Source organism: Rousettus aegyptiacus, unplaced genomic scaffold (assembly GCF_014176215.1).
Source record: "Rousettus aegyptiacus isolate mRouAeg1 unplaced genomic scaffold, mRouAeg1.p scaffold_m13_p_13, whole genome shotgun sequence".
Classification (NCBI taxonomy): domain Eukaryota; kingdom Metazoa; phylum Chordata; class Mammalia; order Chiroptera; family Pteropodidae; genus Rousettus; species Rousettus aegyptiacus.
The window spans coordinates 71,576,601-71,597,667 of record NW_023416288.1 but is presented as its reverse complement, the minus strand read 5'-3'; the positions used below and the strand labels follow the sequence as shown (position 1 = coordinate 71,597,667).

The 21,067-nt window shown below is 35.1% G+C and overlaps 1 protein-coding gene across 1 annotated transcript in view; it reads left to right on the top strand.

The window, feature by feature from the left end:
* The window catches only part of CAPZA2 (capping actin protein of muscle Z-line subunit alpha 2), a 41,905-nt gene extending 27,992 nt beyond the window's left edge, over window positions 1-13,913 (top strand). The window contains exons 5-10 of the mRNA XM_016119314.2: window positions 2,112-2,318; window positions 3,884-3,963; window positions 6,914-6,992; window positions 9,091-9,162; window positions 11,761-11,823; window positions 12,521-13,913. Coding sequence (XP_015974800.1) covers window positions 2,112-2,318; window positions 3,884-3,963; window positions 6,914-6,992; window positions 9,091-9,162; window positions 11,761-11,823; window positions 12,521-12,661 — 642 coding nt within the window. The 3' untranslated portion in view covers window positions 12,662-13,913. The remainder of the gene's footprint in view (window positions 1-2,111; window positions 2,319-3,883; window positions 3,964-6,913; window positions 6,993-9,090; window positions 9,163-11,760; window positions 11,824-12,520) is intronic.
* Window positions 13,914-21,067: the final 7,154 nt, after the last annotated feature.

The window sequence follows — 21,067 nt, the reverse complement described above, 5'->3', positions numbered from 1 at the left end:
TTTATTTATTTATTTATTTATAAATACTGAGAGACTTTAGTAAAATTAACCTCCCAACCATAAAAAACTACTAAACTTAAAAGAATTCCATGAAATGGCTGAATTTAAGGTAAGTATACAAAACTCATTATTAGCTTTCCTCATTGTGGGAAGTTAGTACTTTAAAATAGGAATGGACGGAGGGAGAAGAATTCCATTTTAAACAGTGGTGAAACTATACATTAACCTAGATAGCAAAAGATCCTTTACAGCTAATGTAAGATCAAGTCATAATGGTATTATATGGAGTAGACAACTAGATAAGTAGAGCGGTGTATAGAACCAGGATTTAGTTCCAAGATATGAAAACTTTTATACATGATAAGGTTATAATTTAAACAGACATTTAATAAAAGATATTGACACAACTGGCTTCTATCAAGAAAATGTTATTCAGACCTATTTTTCATACAATATACAGAAATAAATTTCAGGTCAATTAATAATTTGTAAAATGACTAAAATTTTAGGAGAAGAAAGTCTACATGTGCAAGATAAGGACAGGGGAGATCATCTTAAATAAGACTGGAAACCCAGGAACTATGAAAGAAAAAGTGGACATTTGCTACATAATAATTATTTTAACTGTAGAATGAAACAGATACTTTAAACAAAGGACTCATAAATTAATAAGAAAAAGAAAAGGTAAAAATATTAAAGGATATTTGTTCACAGAAGAGCAAATGGCCTACAACACATGAAAAGATATTTAGATCTGTCAGGAGTCAAAGAAATATAATTAAAGTAATGGAATATATTTTATATCCCTCAGACTGAGAAAAGAACTATGTGCTTCTTAATTGTGATAATGTAAACGGAAAGAGATCTCAAATATTTTTTGTATATATATGGTTTGTCATAGCTCTTTTTTGGAAAGGAATCTAATTATGTATTTAAAAATTAATATATGTAAACCCTTTACCTCTGTCCTTCTGAGACTCCATACAGGAGAAGAAATTGAATCATCCAATGGAAATAACATCAGTTTGTTAAAATAAATGTACAGTAATACTTTCAAAATTTTTAATGTGTCCATCCCTTCCCCCCAAAAAGAAAACAGCCTGGAAATAAAGAGATGGGCCATCATTAGTGGAAAAGCAGAATAAATTCTGTTGTATCCACAACGTGGGATATTATGTAGCTATTAAAAAAGAATGGTGAGAGGTATACCAGTTAACTTTGAAGGATTTCCATAAGGTTTTAATGTTGAAAAAAGCCAGATGCAGAAAATCAGTGTGTGCGTGCACTTTTATTCTGTTGTAACATAACAGTGACTAAAATAAAAACCCTGTATGCATGTATATGTAGACATAGATGTGTATATATTTATATACAGGATTATATGACTGAAAAAAATTAGAAGGAATCGTTTATATTTGTATGATTTACATCAGAGGGGATAGAGAAGTCCTGACATAGATAAGGAGTCAAAAATTGGGATAGTTGCAAGGAAAGGAGAAAGAAATTTTTTTCAATACAGCACAAAATGTTAAATTTATGCATGTGTGGTATAAATGTACATAGAATAAATTACATTTTTTAAATTTGGAAGTCAATTGAAAACAACTGTCAATGATTAGCTTACAAAAAATTAGAAAGAGGCACTTCATAGGAGATGAGATTGTGAGCCCAGGAGCAGGATAGGGCAGAACGAGGAGGAGTCTCACTGTATCAAAACCATTCTTGTAAATGTCCTTATCAAAGGTTATTTCCAGTTCCTTAGATCTGAGGAGACTGATAACAGAAAAAGTAACTTTATAGTTCTCAAAAAATGAAAAACCGACTCCAGCAGTGTATTAGAAGATGCAGTGCATTTTTTTCCCCCACTTGGTAGCTGGAAGTTTTATTAGATATGATCCACTACTCTGAGCTGAATGAGAGTAGCCGCATTGTCTTTATAGTCAGTCTGCTCATTTGAAGTGTTATAGTTGTGCCATATAATTAAACCAATTGCTTGGAGTAGAATTATTTTATAGTTTTAAAGAAAAGGCTTAAGTGAATATATTAATATATTTCAGTACTTACATGTTATTTTAAATACTTATTTTCCAAATTTTATTGCATCATTAAAGGTATTGATAACAGAACATGGTGACTTGGGAAATGGAAAATTTTTGGACCCAAAAAACAGAATCTGTTTCAAATTTGATCACTTAAGAAAGGAAGCAACTGATCCAAGACCATATGAAGCAGAAAATGCAGTTGAATCATGGAGAACTTCAGTAGAAACTGCTCTGCGAGCTTATGTAAAAGAACATTATCCAAATGGGGTCTGCACTGTAAGTCATCAGTGTGTACCTTTTTTTCTGTCTTATGTATATTCAACAGTGTTTTTATAATCTGACATTTACAGTAACTTACAGAACTGACATAACTAATTACCATTCTTTTTTTTCTTGAAATAAATGTTTCTATGAATTTTTTTTCAAGAAGTCCTAAATAGTAAGTATATCGTGATACCCAAAATGGAAAAATGGTTGTACCTTAAATTAATTTTCAAGTAGGAATTTTTATGCATTGATTAGAATGAGATTCTTTAATCTCATGTTCCTGATTTATCTCAGTAAGTTTAGATGAAACTTTTTATTAAGTTATGAGATCTTAGAACAAATAAAATTATTTGGAAGTGGATCATATCCTTGTGTCTTTTACAGTCAAATTTCTTATGTCATTAGTGTTTTTTCATAGGTTTAACCTATTTTTATATTTTCAGGATAAAATATGTTAGAAAGTAGGAGTGTTTTTTTCTTTTTTTTTTTCATAAGATTGTGTGTACCCAGATAGGCTTTTTTAGTCCCCCATGGTTCGTTTGTGCTTCTATGATCTTCTCCATAGCCAGGGTGATCTTTTAAAATGCCAATCAGATCATGAAAATCCCCTGCTTAAAATTCTTCAAAGATTTCCTGTTGCGCTTAGAGTCCAGGCTTCTGAACATGGCTTTCAAGGCCATGTGGACTGGGCCTTTGCCTGCCTCTTCAACCGAAGATGGCTATACATTCTGGTTTATACCTGTTGCCCCATCATAGTTATTAAATTGCACCTTATTTCATTCTCAGAAGTTTCCTGGTTAGGACAGAAACCCATATGGTCCCCTTAAGTATCTAGCTCTCAATAATTATTTGAAAAATAAAGCAACATAACCTATACTACATTACAGGTTCTTTGAATTATATAACCTTGTTGATTAGGATTATTTTGGAAGAATAACTCAAAAATAAGGTGGTTAGGTTAGGTTAAGAGTTCTCCTTTATTCCTGGGGAATCGAAAGGCACTATTTATTCCTTACTTTTAAAGCAGTAAGCAGGGGGTGAAATAACATCATCATACCATCACAGGCATTCGCTTAATTAACAATCTTTTTAGTTATAAGTAAATTAACTTCCTCACCTCTATCCAGATACTCTTTAAAAATGACTAGAGGAATGACAACCCCTCTATTGTGAAGTAAACAAAGATGATAATCACAATCTAGGTCCAGTTTTTATTTCATGGAAACAACCAGATATCTATGTGTTTAAATTATCTACACTTTTTATGATGTTGTGTTTGGAATGAAAAGTATAGTATGTCTAGGATGTTTATGAATATTTTAGAATACAATTAGTTTTACTCAATAAATTATACTTTATTAATCGTGAGCTCTTTCATGATCCACTAAGCATTTGTGATTAGGTGTAATACTTTAGTATGTTTTTCTAGCAACTATGTTAGAATGATGACTTGCTTTGTATTCTTTTATATGTTCCTGCCAAAGCGCCATACAATTTAAGTATTTTATAGATGTTTAAAGTTGGATATTCTGTACCCTAACATCACTCTTGTATTTGTTCTCTTTGCCATCAAGGTATATGGTAAAAAAATAGATGGACAGCAAACCATTATTGCATGCATAGAAAGCCATCAGTTCCAAGCAAAAAACTTCTGGTAAGTTAAAATTTTGTATATGGGGAATTTTGACATTGTTTATATTCTTTGTAAAAGGTTCTTTTATTAATCGGGTCTATTCCTTGTTTGTATATGATGGACTAAGTGCAATCTAAACATAATATAGAACTTTTGATATAAGACAGATATCTGCTCCATAATCAGCCTGATCATTTAAAGATAGTGCCAGATCCATTGACAGTCAGAAAAAGAGTGTGAGAGAGCACTGAGTGTTTTTGGAGGCTAATAAACAGTATCCTAAGGGAATATGTGTGCCTGTGAGCAGACCAGTTGGCAGGCCCATATTATTCTGAAGTGGTGGTGTTTCTGAATGGGACTTGTACAGGGGAGGAGGACGGAGATAACTAATTATAAAATGAAGAACTATGGGTTTTTTTATAAAAGTCTAGCCCCTCAAAGCACTGACTTGCTCTATTAATCTTTAACCTTCAATAAGTTGTTAGGCCATTTTATTCTTAGATAAGACTGTTTCTGAGATATCTTCTATTATAAATTTCTGAGGCTTTCCAAGACTTTATAATGAAATCTTTACCTTTAGTCTCCTTTTTAGTTAGTACATGCTAAGCTCATCAGGGTAAATATGGTCATAATATTTACCTTTTAAGGAGATTAGTCTGTCCTATTAACCAGATTGATTGGCAGTGCTATTAACGGCAAAGTAACAGGTCATCAATCACCTGTACAGACCAGTTTGGTCTATGGCTCAAGGTTGCTCCACTGTTTAACCATCTTAGAAATAAATGAAAGATTACAAGGTGAATGAAGAACGTTTGGAGGGATGCAGATACATTATAACTGAAGGAAAATCAATTGCATATGTAAACATCTGCCTTAATGGCAAGCTGCAGTCTGGTGTACGGTTACTTTTATGGATTTAATGTAGTTTCTCCATTTTATCCTAAAAACTTGTAGCATTGATTTGCCAGCATCCTAAAGATATCTGCACAAAATCACAACTTATGTTATTTGTGCCACAACATGTATAATAAAATCAGATCATTGAAATAGAACTACAATTAAAGGAAAATTCTTGTTAATAAATTTTACTTTAAAGTATATTGGAGATGTTATAGTAAATTTATTATTTAGCTTTCAAAAACAATTTGAGCTTTATAGCATATGTAAAATGAAGATGATGTCTGTCTTTGAGTTTTCTGTTCTCACTGTTTCACTTTATATATCTGAATATCTTTTTCTAAACTACCACTATGAACATTATAATCATTGAAGTTAAAAATGATTTCCACTTTTTGGAAAAGACAAAATTAATATGGTAGTCCAAAGCGCTACACCTCACATATCACAGTAATCTCAGTTAAATCTAAATATTTTGGTACAAAGAAATATACTTCAGTATACCTAAAATAGAGATAGACTAAAAATCAAAAAATAATAGTCATAGATGCTTTGTAGATTTCACTAGGGACATTCTTTTCTTGGTCTCTATTATTTTCTTAATGTCTAGCAGTATTGGAGGCTTAACAAATGTTTGTTGAATTAATACACATTTGTAATTACAGCATTAATAGGAAAAAAGGGAAGAATATAATTAAAGATTAAGACATCTTGACACTGTTCAATAAAGGGCTGCTGTCTACTAAGCATCATTTACTGTTACTATATAGTGATGTCTTTTGAAGGATCTTTTCAAATAATTCTCAAATTGGTACTATTACTTAATTGGAATTTCTTTTTTTTCTTTTTACAATCAGTGGTCATATATGCACATTGTTACCATAAATCAGAAGTAGGTATTCTTAGAACTCACTAATGGTTGATACCGATACCTAAATAAAAGGAATAACTTCTTTTGGGACCATGAAATAACGAATAGACCTAGGTTTTTTCTAGTCAGGCTTCTATGGATAATTTTGGATGAGTCACTAAAAATCAAGACATGTTATAAAGTTCTTTTATTTGTAGACCATGTACACTGTTCTAATAATAGCACTTTTCAAATGTTAAGTGTTGACTTTGGGAATGAGACTACCATCATTCTACAGATTTTCATGATTGGCTCGACTACAAGAATGTTGAACTCAGGAATAATTTTATACCAAAGCCAGTATAGTGATCCATTAGTCCTGTGATTATTTTAGAAATGTATGCTGGTCAAAAAAACTAACGGGTATATGTCTTTAGCATGCAAAGAGCAAGTAGAGGTCAAAAGAAAAGGATATGCTGTGAAAGGCTGTCAGAAAAAAAAATAGGATAAAATTCATTATCTGGGAGACAGAAGTGAATAATGTACCTGTTGCTTGTTTGTAATGTCACAGTTTCCTACCATGATGAATATGTGTTAATTTGGATACAAAAAAATCATTTTGGTGGGAAGTAGGAGTATGTGCCTTTTATATAAAAACTCTAAACCTAAAATTGGAAAAGAAAAAAAATATGATGCTTAGAAACTCTCTATAGCCCTTCTCTTTCCAGATATCAAAACCTCATTAAGAATAATGTATTACTATCTAATCTTTTTAAATTTTTTGGTACTTTATATCACTCAGTGGATGTTAAACTGCATTGACTGTATTTGAGAAAGCTGTTGATAATCTGAACATTCATTCAATTTATTCTTAATTAAAGCATAAGTGAGTCAGTCGAAGAAGTAGCTTAAAATTTTTCTCCAAAAGTAGCTTAGATATTTTAATTTTGAACTATATTTTAAACTTCAGCTTTAGAATTCTGATATTGCCTCCAGTATATAGGTCCTTTTTAATCAGTAGGGTGAAGATTAAATTAAATACAGTTTATAACTGAACTTATTAATCTTTTGATTCTTTTTAATATTTCAGTGATTAAAAAATGAATGTCCAGCATCCATCCCTCACATTCTCTCATACTGTAGTGTTAAATTTAAATCTGGAACTTAAAATTTATTCAAATTATTTTCCCTACCTTATTTACAGCTGCTGTTTTTATTTTTAAGGAATGGTCGTTGGAGGTCAGAGTGGAAGTTTACAATCACTCCTTCAACCACTCAAGTGGTTGGCATCTTGAAAATTCAGGTACAAAATAAAAGTAATTTCTTTACTGATCTCAGGATGATTCCGAACAGAAAAATTGCTGATTCATAAGTTTATATTTTCATAATAGGCAGTAGACATTCTTTTCAGATCTTTGTTTTGAAGTAATGGGAAAAATAAGTAGTGTTGATTTCTTCTTTTAAATAACCTTGTAGTTCATTCCCTAGGCATCAGAAATCTGGAAGGATAACTGACAGATTCTAAAAACACAGCTAAAATTAGATGCTACCATCTGTTCTCTTGATATAATTTGTTCATACAAGCATCTTCTGAGTTTGGGTTGTGCTGCTGTCTTCTCAGTTGGGTGGAGTTGGGCGAAGTATGATATTATATGTGTGTGTTTAGATGTATAAATATACTTATTATTATGTATATATTAATATATGTACATATTACATGTCTCAAATATCTGCTGCACCCACATTTGGCTTCTTATATGAAACCCATTAGAACTGAATTCTTTGACTTTTAACGTAGGCTCAAATGTTTATATAGAAGAATACCTGATAACTAAGATCACGTATTTCAATATAAATATTACTAAATAAGTTAAGGAAAAATACTGACTAATATTTTTCTATCTTGGTTCACAAATTTATTCAGTACATTTGTTGATCAGCTATCATGAAAGATACTGTTCTAAGAGCCATAAAGGAATAAAGACAAATCATAATATTGCTCTATCATCCAACTTTGTATACATTTCTAGTCTTATATCCTATTATTTTATGTCTTGGTGACTGTTCCTTAGGAGCTAAGGAAATCAGGTTAAGAGCATGGATTGCCTGAGTGAATACCAGCTCTGTCAGTTATTAGTTGTGTGACATCAGAAAGTCATTTAAGCTCTTTTTGTTAGTTTCCTCATCAGCTAAAAGGAAACAGCCACAATAAATAAGCTCATATGGGTTGTTTAAAGATTAGTTAATATGGGCAAAATGGTTAGAACAGAGATAGACAAAGTGCTTGATGAATAGTAGCCAGTTTTGTTGACATTATTTTTCCTTCAGTTAGGCCTCAGCAGCTCTTACCTGGATAATTTCTGAAATGGTGTCCCTCTTGGACGAAAGCTTGTTGAGAGCTAGGATTGTCTGGTTCACAAGTCAGTCTTCAGCACATAACATCATGCTTGGCATATAATTGTTACTTTATTTTGTGGGCTTGCTGGACCCTTTGCCATTCTCTAATCCCCCTTTTTTTTTTCACATTGCAATCAGGAAAGATGATTTTTTTTTCCACTTAAATCTGCTTATGTTACTTGCCTATTTAAAACTATTTTAGCAGTACACTCTCATGTAGTAGATAGTTTAGACATTTATATGGCATACAAAGCCCAAAGTTGACTTATTCCCTACCTATACATATTTCTCCAGCCAATCCTTTCCCTCCCTGACCTCATGTACATTCCACTCATAAGTACCTCCAAGCCTTCCTAAAGTATGCTTTTCCCTAAGCTTGATTTCCTTATCTTCTCTAGTTTAATCATCATAGTCATTTTGCTAAACCCAAGTACAGTAAGTACAGTGTTGCCTCTTTTCTGAAGCCCTTGTTTACAGTGCTCAGAGAGTCTGGAGTATTGTTAAAGTACTTTTTACCTGCCTCTTACTTTTGTGTTGAAATATGAGGTCAAAGACTATCTTTTTAAAACCTACGTGTCCCTAGAACCTTAGTAAAAGGCATATATAGTAATTAATTAATGTTTATTGAATAAATTCATGTCTGAGGAATTAAATGATTTGGTGGAAATGCGCAAAAGAGGAGGCATGTTGGAAAGGGAATATTGTAAGCTGGGTTTTGGAAATCTTGAGTTTAGGTATCAGTAGAATATCTATGAGGTAAAAATGTCCAGCGATCAGGTCAGTGGAGGGCTTGCCTGAGTAATCATGGGAAGTGCTAACCAGTTTCTTCACTAGACTGAGGGCAGGAGGAGTCTTGCTGGAGTTTGAAAGGTCAGGAGCTCAGCAGAAAAGTCTAGGTTAGAGCTGAAATTGGTAGTCATCTGCATTGATGTGACTGTTGAAGCCACGAGGATCTTGATGGTTCCTATTTATAACATGGTTTCTGTGATTTCTGTTTCTAATAGGTTCATTATTATGAAGATGGTAATGTTCAGCTAGTGAGTCATAAAGATATACAAGATTCCCTAACAGTGTCTGTAAGTAATTGATTCTAAAATAAAATTTAAACAACCTAACTTCTATAAAACCAGAACAGTTTTGAAATTAACATTTTAAGTAATATTTCTGCTTCAGATTAAAGTGTTTTCAGGTAGATTAAAGACGGTAAGTAGTGGAAATTGGTACCTAACTTTCTTTTAGCAGCTGTATTAAGGTATAGTCATATATCATTCAGTTCATCCAATTAAAGTGTGAAATTCAGTGATTTTTAGTATGTTAACAGGGTTATACAGCAATCACCACCATCTAATTTAGAACATTTTTGTCCCCCAAAAATCTTGTACTGGTCACTCCCCACTCTCCCCCACCAGCCCTTCCCCTAAGTCTCTCTCATCTCTAGGCAACCATGAGTCAACTTTCAGACTCTGAATTTGTCTATTCTGGACATGTCTTATAAATGAAATCCTAAATACAAGGTTTTCTGTAACTGGCTTTTTTCACTTTGCATGTTTTCAGGGTTTATCCATGTTGGATGGAGCATGTGTCAGTATTTCATTCCTTTTTATTGCTGAATGATAGTCTACATACTACATTTTACTTATGCATTTATTAATTTACGAACATTTGTGTTTTCTACTTTTTGCTGTTATGAACCTTCATGTGCTAATTTTTGTGTAGATTTTGTTTTACTTTCTCTTTGGCATATAGGTGGCAGTGGCATTGCTGGGTCATGTGGTAGTTCTGTGTTTAACCGTTTGGGGAACAGCCAGGCTGTTTCCAAAGCGGCTGCACCATCTTACATATTAGTTGCATATGAGGGTCCCAGTTTCTCCACATCCTCACCAAAATTTACATCTCTCTAAGAATTTTATAGTTTTAGCTCTTAAGTTTATATTCGTGATCCTATACTTAACTTCTGTTTGTATTATATGCTCTTTTTCCTCTTTATCTATTTAGGTTATGATTTAATAAAGTTTTTCTGACGTTCAGCTGTAAAATTCAAGAATATTTGAACTTGGTTTTATTTCCCTGCAGAGTTCTTTTATACATTCTTTCCACTGCATGTGCAACTATTTCTTTGTGGAATTTTTTTGCCCCAAGGATATTAATAATATAACATTAACAATGACATTTTACCATAAACATTTGTGTTGTATACCTAAAAGTATCAGTATATTTACATTAACTGATAATATATAAATTAGCTAACCTACAAATAATAAGGAGAAGTTTATTTTTAATTCAAGAAAGCATTTGATTTAACATTAAGAAACATGTATGAATGTGGTAAGTCAGATGCTACCTAAGAAGAGAAAGGTGTATTTCTGTTTTTTTGTTAAGTAGTGCTCTTCTTATAAATTTGCCTGTAAAAGAAACTTAAACATCTGTTTTCTATGAGACATTGTATTCGGTGTAGTTCTGTATCTTGAGCATACGCGTAATTTTATTTGTATAACAGGGTACTTGGTATTATCTTCTTTGGAGAGTTTGACATTGAGCAAAGATTCTTAAGAGAAATTTGTCTATAAAATTTTAGACTGCGGAGTTGTAAGAAGTCATAATAATTAAACTTGACTAATATGTCAGTTTGTGCTGAGATTTTTAGGAATATATTTTTCACTTTATCTTGTAGGGTTTTCATTGGTTTATTGTTTTTAGATGAAAAATGCACCTATTATCAAAATATAAATATATTTGTAAAGGTATAATAGTTTACCCTTAAACAATGTAGAGGTTAAGGGGACGAACCCCTTCACAGTCAAAAATCTACATATAATATTTGACTCCTCAAAAACTTAACTGGCAGCTTTCCAATAACATAAATAGTTGATTAGCACATATTTTGTATGTTGTATGTATTACATACTGTATTCTTACAGTAAAGTAAGCTAGTGAAAAGAAAACATTAAAAATCATGAGGAAAAGAAAATACATCGCAGTACTATATGTATGTATCGAAAAAATCCAAATATAAATAGACCCACATAGTTTAAACCCATGTTACTCAAGGATCAGCTACAAATAATATGTACATAAAATAAGGTCTTTGAGAATTTTATGTTAACACTGTTTTATAAAAGAATCTAGATTTTCATTAACTTTTACTGTTAGGAAAAAAGCAAAGAAACTCATATTTAAAAAGTTAAAAAATGTTTTCTAATAAACATTTAAACACTTAAAATTCACCTTAAACTTTAAAATATGCTCATCCTATTTGGTAAGTTTTTTTGATGTATCATTACGGTGGTAAATATTGTTCAGTAAATTTCAAAAATAATCCAATATACTCATTTATTAGGAATCTATGACTACTTACCTGCAAAGATTTTATATCAGAGTGCATGTTAAGAGTCTTAATTGAATTTTTCAGCAATGTATATTATTAAAATTTTGTTTTCCTTAACCAGTGGAAGACTGAGACCAGCCTCAGTCTATAGACTTTTAAAATATTTTTACTTGGTTCTCCTTGGACTTAGAACAATTGATCTTACAGTATTTTCCCTTTATTTATTATCATTTTCATCTGTTACTTATTAAAGTATAACAAATTATTATCCATATACATCAACATACTTTTTTAAAAATAATAGTAGTTTTAAGTTACTATTTTATTTTTGGTTTTGTTTTTTATTCAGAATGAGGTGCAAACAGCAAAAGAATTTATAAAGATTGTAGAAGCTGCAGAAAATGAATACCAGGTACGATTCTCAAAAATATTTTATAATCTGTATTTGCTTACAAATAATGGCACTGAAATTTTAATTTCAATTATAAGATTTAATTTTTTCACTATAATAAGATACAGTCTTTTTTGTTTGCTTGTTTGATTTCAGTAAAGTACAAACGTGTGAAAGTGTAGCCAAAACTCAGTTTTAGCCAACTATAATTTCAGAGTATTTGTCAAAATGTACCAAAATTTTAAATGGTTGTTTTCTGTCTGGTTAGAAATTTTCATTTAGGCTGTGTTTCCCGAAGCATTTAGGTTATGTGTAATCTGATTAGATCATATTCAATTTTGTTCTGCGTTTTATGTCATGCACTCTTGAACTTAAGGATTTAATTTGTTGATTAGACAAGTTTCCAATCCTTGTAAACATAAATTACTATGGAATTGTTCTGTGAGAAATAGTAAAATAGATTCAAAATGAGGACACACAAATACTAACCCTCATTTACAATTTCATTTCCTTGAATTTAATTATTCAAAATGATTATAAGCTTTTTATTCTAGCTGCTTTTAAATAATTTTTTAAAACCAGGTTGGGGTTTTTATTTGACTTTTTAAAAGCAACAAAACAGGCTGCTAAATAAAGTTTTTTCTTAAAACATCTACGTGTTTTATAAATTGTTGTGTTTCTTTTATGCCTTTAAACTTTTAACTACTATTTTTCATAGACTGCCATCAGTGAGAATTATCAGACAATGTCGGACACTACTTTCAAAGCCTTACGTCGACAGTTGCCAGTGACACGCACTAAGATTGATTGGAACAAGATCCTTAGCTACAAGATTGGCAAAGAGATGCAGAATGCATAAGATGAACATTGCATGATCGGATCATTTTAGTGTCTTTGCGTTTTAAAAGAATCATTGCAGACGTATTCAAAACTGTCAAGCTGCCCAGTCCAGTGGGCTATTGCCATTTAAAATCACTGTAATTAATTAGTTTGGTTAGAGCACAAAGCTTAGCTAATCAACCATTATTTTTCATTTCTTTTGTTCAAAGAGGATTGAAAATCGGTTTAGTTTAAATGTCTTCACTTTCTGTTATGCCTTTCTTACGATGAAGAGATGATTTATCTAGTTTAATGCTGTTTTTGAAGTGTTTCAAAAATATTTTACCGTAACCCTAAAATTGTCTTTTGGTTTATGAAATGGGTAACTTTTGATATTTGCTCAGTTCTTTTAATGGGGTCAGTAACACACATTCTAGTTTAAGGTGGTTGATGGATTTAGCTCTGTATGCTGCTAAAGAAATTGCCTACCTTTCCCCCTCACCTCTTCCATTTATGTAAGATTGAGATTAGAGGAAAAGCATTTTCTATATCAATTGTGTTTAAACCTTTCAAGAAGATTATTTGGCTAGCTTAGTGTTTAACTAAACTTTTTTTAAACAAGGCCAATGTCTAATGCTGTTTTGAGATTCTGGAATTAAATGAGAATACTTATTTCAGAAATGCATTTAATGCTTTTTTCTTGTGACAGTTACGCAAATTAGCTTGAATTCCGTATGTCCCTGAGTTATTTTTATCATAAAGCCACAAATGTATTATAACAAGGCAAATTGTAATATATATAATCCTGAACTCATGACCGTGTCTCAGTTTATTTTTTTTTCTTGGATTGAAAAGTACTGAAATTCAATGTAACATTAAAATGAAAATTTTTTTATTTATTTGAGTAGAAAATCACTTACCAATGAGTCATATACTATTTTAAAATACTTTTCTTTGGATATTGTGATTCTTAACTGGTTGTAAATTAGAAAAGCTGGGAATACATATGGTATGCAGTTACAGTCTAAATTTTTCCATCTTCCTATGCATCATACGCATGTTTGTAATATTTAAAAAAAAAAATACATTTTCTGATGCTACAGGAATTTCAAGCCTGTGGTGAATGTTAGTATTAATAGGGAGTGGAGTGGATTACAGTTTCATTCAATCGAGTATCGCTTATTATACTCCAGTGGAATCCTTTCCTCACATACTCCTGCAGATGTCTGGGCCTGGAAATGTTTTTTTAAAAACAACTTTTATGTACAATAAAATATTTCCATTAGCTTGAATTGTATAGATTTTTAAAATTCTCTAAATGAAAGCATGTTTAATTTCTTTTTTAAAATCACTGTTGGGCTTTGAAAGCATTGAGAATATAATATGAAATTATGACATTTTTGCTTAAATTGTTTTCTCTAGTTTAAAATACAAGTTTTTCCATATGGGGAGTCCTAAAGAAAATGAATTGGAAAATTTAAGTCATTTTCAAAAGTTTGATGATGATTCTGAACTAAATACTAGATGAATCTTTAATTGATTAGCTCTGTCAAATCAAATGGGCTGTCATGAGTTTGTATCCCCTGAAGGTCAATTAATTGCTTTGGCTTTTATGGCTGGAATGTTTTCTTGAAAATACAGAGTTATTTTTAAGGTGATGTGCATGTGAAAGGTAATATTTACGAAAATAATTCAGAACACAGTTTGAAATAAGATTTGTACAATATAGTAGTCTTCTATGGTCTAAGAATAGCATTTTATTAATGTGGAAGAATGGAAACCCAGAGCATCCTAAAGCACAGGGTATTGTTTTAATAGATCAGGAGCCCCATCTTGGATTTCAAGGGGAAATTTCATATGGTAGTTAGATACTGGAGACTTCTGGTCGAGGAGTGTTCTAGGCTTCTAGAATGGGAGAGCAAATGGGTCTGGGAAACAGTCTGAATGCCAGGTAAAATAAAGGGTTCCTCAAGGCTAGTAATAATGAATTTAAAGTGAAACCAATGAGTATGGCTTTGTTTTTCTTTAGCCATATAAAGTTGGCATGTGTACGAGCATAGAGTAGATGAATTTAACCAAGATTTTGGTTTTTGCCAAGAGAGTATGATTTCACAAACTTGACTGACCACATGGAAAGAGGGGACAAGGTTATGATAGTCTGTGGAATTTAGGTAAGCAGGCAAGTGAAGATGTGACGGGAGGGGAGAGAGGGTGAAAATGGTGCCCACCCAATGGATCGTTGACGTAGGAAATGTCCAAACCTATAAAGAATTGTAATTATGAAATTATGACATTTTTGCTTAAATTGTTTTCTCTAGTTTAAAATACAAGAATTGTATGAGTTTATGAGCGAAACTGACAATTGCCAGGAAGCAAGATCTAAAATGCTCCAGAGAATGACAGTTTACAGTCTATTTTATGCATTCGAAATTAATGAGGGAACTTAAGGAAGATTACATGATTACATGGCAGGTATTGTATTATGGATAGTTAAGATTATGTGCTCTCGAGGGTGGTTATTCTAGCATTTCAAAGGTGTGTTAACCTAAATGCACAAGAACAATGGGCAGGGCTGACTTAAAATCTTAAAATTAACTTTTCAGTAAAGAAGTCACAGGCCTGGGCCATGACTCCCCACCATGGCCTTCGCAGTTATAATTTATTACAGGAGTTTTTGATTTACTATTCTCATCCACAGGATTATAGGTATATGAGAGTTGGGATACTAAAAAGGAATGATCTAGAAATGTAGGATATGGTGGCTAACGTGTGCTTAAAAATAAGATTTTTGAAGAGTTAGAGGTATTGGTAATGACATGTGTGACCAAGGAATTCAGCAACTGTGAAGCCTGAGGTTGCTGAGAATATTGAAATAAAGAATGATGATTGAGGTAAGTGTTCTGATGTGAATGCTGTTTTTGCAGATTATACCTGGATATGCATTTCTATACACATATGAGTTAGATAAATCTGTGATACAGATATCCACAAGACTTAATCTCATTCTAGAATTTGGAAACTAAACTGAGAACAGGTGCATTCGAAGAAAGGTGTCCTAGAAGTTCTGGTTCATTGCGAATGATCCTGAAAAGTGAAATTCTTAGGAAAATGATTAAGCACAACTATAGATAATTCTATAGCATTTGGGTGGTCCTTTCTGTGGTTAAAATCATTTTTGACTTAATCACATCAGAAGCTTTGGAAGAATGCAAGAAGATCCTTTGAAAAGATCTTCCATACTGATAATCAGTTGTGCCTTTGCCAGCAAGTAGGTGTAAAATATAAAGGCATATTTTGCCAGCAGTTAACACGTGTTTCATACTTGCGTGCATGTTGTGAAATATCCTGAGAAGAATGTATTTCTGTTCACTTCTCTACAGTAAATTATTTAAAAGAATTGCAGTGTACTTGCTATTTCTAAATTATAGTAATTTTGGCCTTGAAACAAAACTTAGTATTATGTAAAAGCTTTATTAGTGCTAGCGGTTAGAAAAGATGCAAAATATTCACCAGTTAAAATAACCAGTTAAACTTTAAGGTCTAATTGGCATTAGAAATTAATGTCAGGTTGTTTATGATTAATCACACTGTGTTCAGGGGACCGCTTCTAGGCACTGAGGAGTCAGGAAAATATGAAACTTACTTAAAGTTCTCTACAAAGTAGTCATGGGACTATATAGCAGTGTTTTCCAAACTTTTTCACATCACAAAATAGATAGAAAATGATATTCATAAGGTACTCTGGAGGGATGGATGAGGCAATTTGCCAACTACCCTACAGGCTCAGGGGACCAGTATCTTCGGTACACCTTTAGAGTAGCGTGCTGTGGATAACACATATAAAATACTTCAGATTTTTTTACAAGATATTCTTCAAGTCTAACTTACTAAGGTAGCTTTTAAGGGGATGTCAGGCCAAGGAAGGTTTCGTGCAAAGGATTAAGTATGCATGTATGCAATTAGTAGGCAGGAAATTCTCTTGTATTTCAATGAAGCAACCAAAATTTCTAGTATAGCTCCTTCTGATAGATACACATCCTAGTCAAATAGCATTAAATACATCACAGTATAAAATGAAATAGAAAAGATAAAGCTTAAAACTTTTTAAAAACTCATGAGCCGGAGTTTCATATAGTGACATGCTATAAATGTAAGTACAGTACAATATTTTGAGTGTAAGTTTTATTTTAATAGCAAATGTATGATTCGTGCGGTAGAGGAAAAAACTTAATCAGGATAGTATATGTGTGGGGGTGAATAGAGGAATGGGATCGGGGAACAGAACAGAGGGCTTCAATTATATCTAAGAATATTTCTTAAACTGGGTGATAGAAGTATTCACTACAACATTCTCAATTTTTATATCTGATATAGTTTGTAAGTTAAAATATTATACAACTTAGACACATTGGAACTATATGAGAAGGAAATATATACAAAAAGTTATTAGGCCCATATTGTTGTATAATAGATTTTGTCAGACTTTCCACATACAGATTTCAATCTTACAGAAATTATCCTAGATGGTAAAAAAAGATGGGAATTTGTTATATGAAACTAGCATAACCTTAAACAGGAATAGCACCAAAAAAAGAAAACCATTGATGAAACACATGCGTGATACAATAAGCTGAGGCATACTTATATATTAGGTGCGGATGCACTACTACACTATTGTAACATTCTAATTCTGGGTCCTATTCCTAGCCTTGAGCCCGGATCACAGCCAGACCTGGGACCAGCCAGGCCTGAGAACCACGCTCCATCCCTACAGGGTCACGGTGCATGATCTGGCTTGGAGGGCACTACCTTGGGCCCACAATTCACTTGCCATTCCTGGAGTGGCTTAGCCCCGTAGGGCATCACTCCTTGGGTACTCTACCCACCGTCTCTCTGGGTGGCTCAGCACACCATAGGCATCGTGACATGGCAACTTGTGCTTGTGCCTGGGTCAACAATAGCCCACATCATTTCACAACCTGTTACATGTTATGAGCCACCTATGTACCAGACATCCTCAGGGATGGAGTCCGACCCTCTACATAGGGACTTGGTACATCTCCCGTCTCAGCAGGCTCTGCCAGGAGCTCTGCTTAGAACTGCAAATATCCCAATAGGGGGTGCAGTTGACCAGACAGAGGGCTCACAGAGAACTGTGCTCGCTGCTCCAAGTACATCCCTCCACTTGGACAGTGTAGGAGGTCTGTGCAATTCCTGTACAAGGAGTCTTCCTTAAGACTGCAGCCACACGGGATTAGGGCCAGTCACACTAGATGATGCAGGGGTCACATCAAGGAGGCCAAATAAGAATGAAAACGCCAAAACCCCAGCAGTCCCAAATAGGTTTAGAGTCTCAGGTCAGGGATATCCCTATACCTTGTCAATCACCACCTCCAGCATTACTTTTGTCTTACCCGACCAGACACCTCCCAATTTGACAGAGAATCTAAGTCCCCCTAGACCATGTCCTCGTTGACTACCCAACAACCCAGTCGATGAGAGCTTCTTACAGGCTGGTCACCATGGCTTCTAGTTCTGTAAGAGAAAGGTTGACATCATCAATGTAATGATACAAGTGCCCTGTGGGCGGTCATTTTCACGTGGCTAAATCTTGAGCCACGAGACTAAGGCACAGGGAGGACTGTGCAGATAGCCCTGGGGAAGGATGAGGAATGTCCACTGTCACCCTTCCCAGGTGAAGGCAAACTGTACTTGACTTTCTGGAGCTATGGCAATAGAGAAAAAAGCATTTGCCAAGTCCACCACATAATGGTATCGTCCAGGTTTATGTGACAACTAGACTATGTCCGTGACATTCAGCACGGCAGCATGCAAGGGCGGTGTAACCATATTCAGTTCCCAATAGTCAACTGTCATGTGCCAGGAGCCATCAGCCTTCTTCACTGGCCATGGGGGGAGTCGTACAGGCTATGAGCAAGATGAATATCATTGGCTTTTTCCAGCTCTGTTATAGTATGTCCTATTTCCTCATGGATCCCAGGCAGGCAATACTGTTTTGCATTCACTACCCAGATGTAGTTTTCACCACCCTGGATGTGAAGGTGGAATTCACCGGGAGTGGTATTCACAGTCAAGCCTTGCAAAATATCGGTCCCCAAAATGTACTCCTCTATAGGGGATATACACACTTGGTATGTCCGAGGAGGCAATCTGCTGATACCCAGTGTCACAAGGACCTGCTGCACATGAACGATTTGATCCCCATAGCCCTCTATAGTTGCAGTGGGTCCAGGAAACTTTTCTAGACTCCTATAAAGCAGGGTGCTGTCTGCACTCATGTCAATGAGGGCTAATACTCTCTGTACATTGCAGGAGGACCAATGTATAGTCAATTCCACATGTGGCCTCAGGTCAACCGCTCTCCCGCTATCCAGGTGCCCCGGCCTGATCAGGGAGATAATCGGCCAGCCACAACATTACAGGTTGTGGCTTTCCCAGGGATAAGAATGAATTGCTGGTCAGGGCGTAGCTGGTTCCACAGCGCCAGCAGCATTGCATTAGGCTGCTGCTCCATTCTTCCCGCAGCGACCCCTGCCACAAGAAGAATAAACCACATCTGTCTGCACTCTCTTTCACCGATCGGCCTGGGGCTGCCCCGCCCCCATTTTGGCCACGCCTCCGTCCCTTCACGGACGGATCTGGGAGTGCGGCGGGCAGAACGGCGCGCTTGAGTGGAACGCTCCTTGTGTTTCACTTCCACGTCCCCCAACCTAGCCACAGCGGATGTCACCTAATGGCTCCGTCTATCCTCGTAAGGGGCCAGCAGTGCCTCCATGGTGCCAAAAGTACTCCGGGCCAGAAGTCAAAATCAAGTCTATACGGGTTGTAAATACCTTTTCATCCGGGCCTGTATACTTGGCGGGAAACATTATTTGTTGCATGCCCATTTCCCGAATTATCTGGACCAGATCTAAGGGCATGGTCCATCTGCTCACAGTCTCTGGCAGCTCCCGCGGGTCAGTCCATACTGTTCCTGCAGCAGACAGGAGCCAGTTAATCAAGGAGTGATTGTCTGCACCTTGCGCCAAATGCGCCGCATTCTGGAGGCGCTGCCTAGCATCACCATTTTGGGAGGACTGCTGAGCCATCTCTTCTGGAGATAATTCAGTCCCTTCGGACCCATCAACCCATAGCCGAAGCAGCCACCCCGGAACTGTCCTGAGCGCTCAGGCGTACTCACCTCATCCCATAGACTATGCCAACTGTCAGCCAGGCCTGGGACCCACACTTCCCACCCAAGCCCATTAGTCCAGAGCATGTATTAGTTTTCTATTGCTGTGTAACAAGTTACCACAAAGTTGCATCTAAAAACAATGCAAGTAGATTATCACAGTTTCCATGGGTCAGGAGGCCAGGCACATATTCCCTGGGTCCTCTGTTCAGGGGCTCACCAAGCTAAAATCAAAGTGACATTTGGGTCTGCAATCTCATCTGAGACTTGAGATCCCTCCCAAGCTCATGTGGTTTGTGGTGGTCGGCCAAATTCATTTCCTTGTGAATTGAATTCGGTAATGCAGTGAGTATGTAATTTATTACCCAGAGTACTTTTGAGAAAGGAGAACTTTTAATAATTACATTGGTAACAGGCGTGAACAGGTATTATTATGGGAAAACTGCTATTTGTGGTCACCCTAATCACCTACAGTGAGATTTGAAAGGTGTGCGGCCCCAGTCATAGCCAAGAAGGATAATGGAAAATGAAAAACCTTCTTGGGAAAAAAATAGACAAGGAGTACCTTCTGAATAGCAGAACTGGGATGTTCCACGGGCTAACCAAGGCACACGCTCTACTGTAGGGTAGGGAGACCTTGAAATTCCTGCAGAGCCGTATTTGATAAATAATGACATGATGATATGTAATTTTCATTTTATTCCATTTCTGAATTGCGATTATTCTGTTCCTATACCTCCATTTTTATGTTGAGTGTTTTGGGTCAGATTTACTGGACAATGGGGTGATTTGTTCCATGAGAACCACAAATTTATTCAGCTGTCTTGGACCTGGAACTGACTGCAGTAAAGGGAGAGGTCTGGCAGTGAATATACCATTCCCGTGGGAAGTAGGGTGCCTTCATATATGTCAAAGGGATAATCTGTGGCAGAAGTTGCTAGTTGCCCCCCAAAATCCATTTTTAGCTGCTTACCTGCTTTCAAGAACAAAGACTATATCTCCCAGTTACATTAGAGCTCGGAGTGGCTATGGGACTAAGTTCTGGCTAATTGAATAAGCGAAAGTGTCGTCAGATAACTTCTGAGAACTTCCCTAGGAGTCTGAACCTGTGTGCTCCCTTGTTTCTCTCTTTTTCTTGCTGCCTGAAACCTGGATGCCACCATCTTGGGCCATAAGCTCCAGATATATATGATGTATGTATGAACCCTATCCTTCACACTCAGCACCATACCAGCTTAAACTATCTACCTGGAC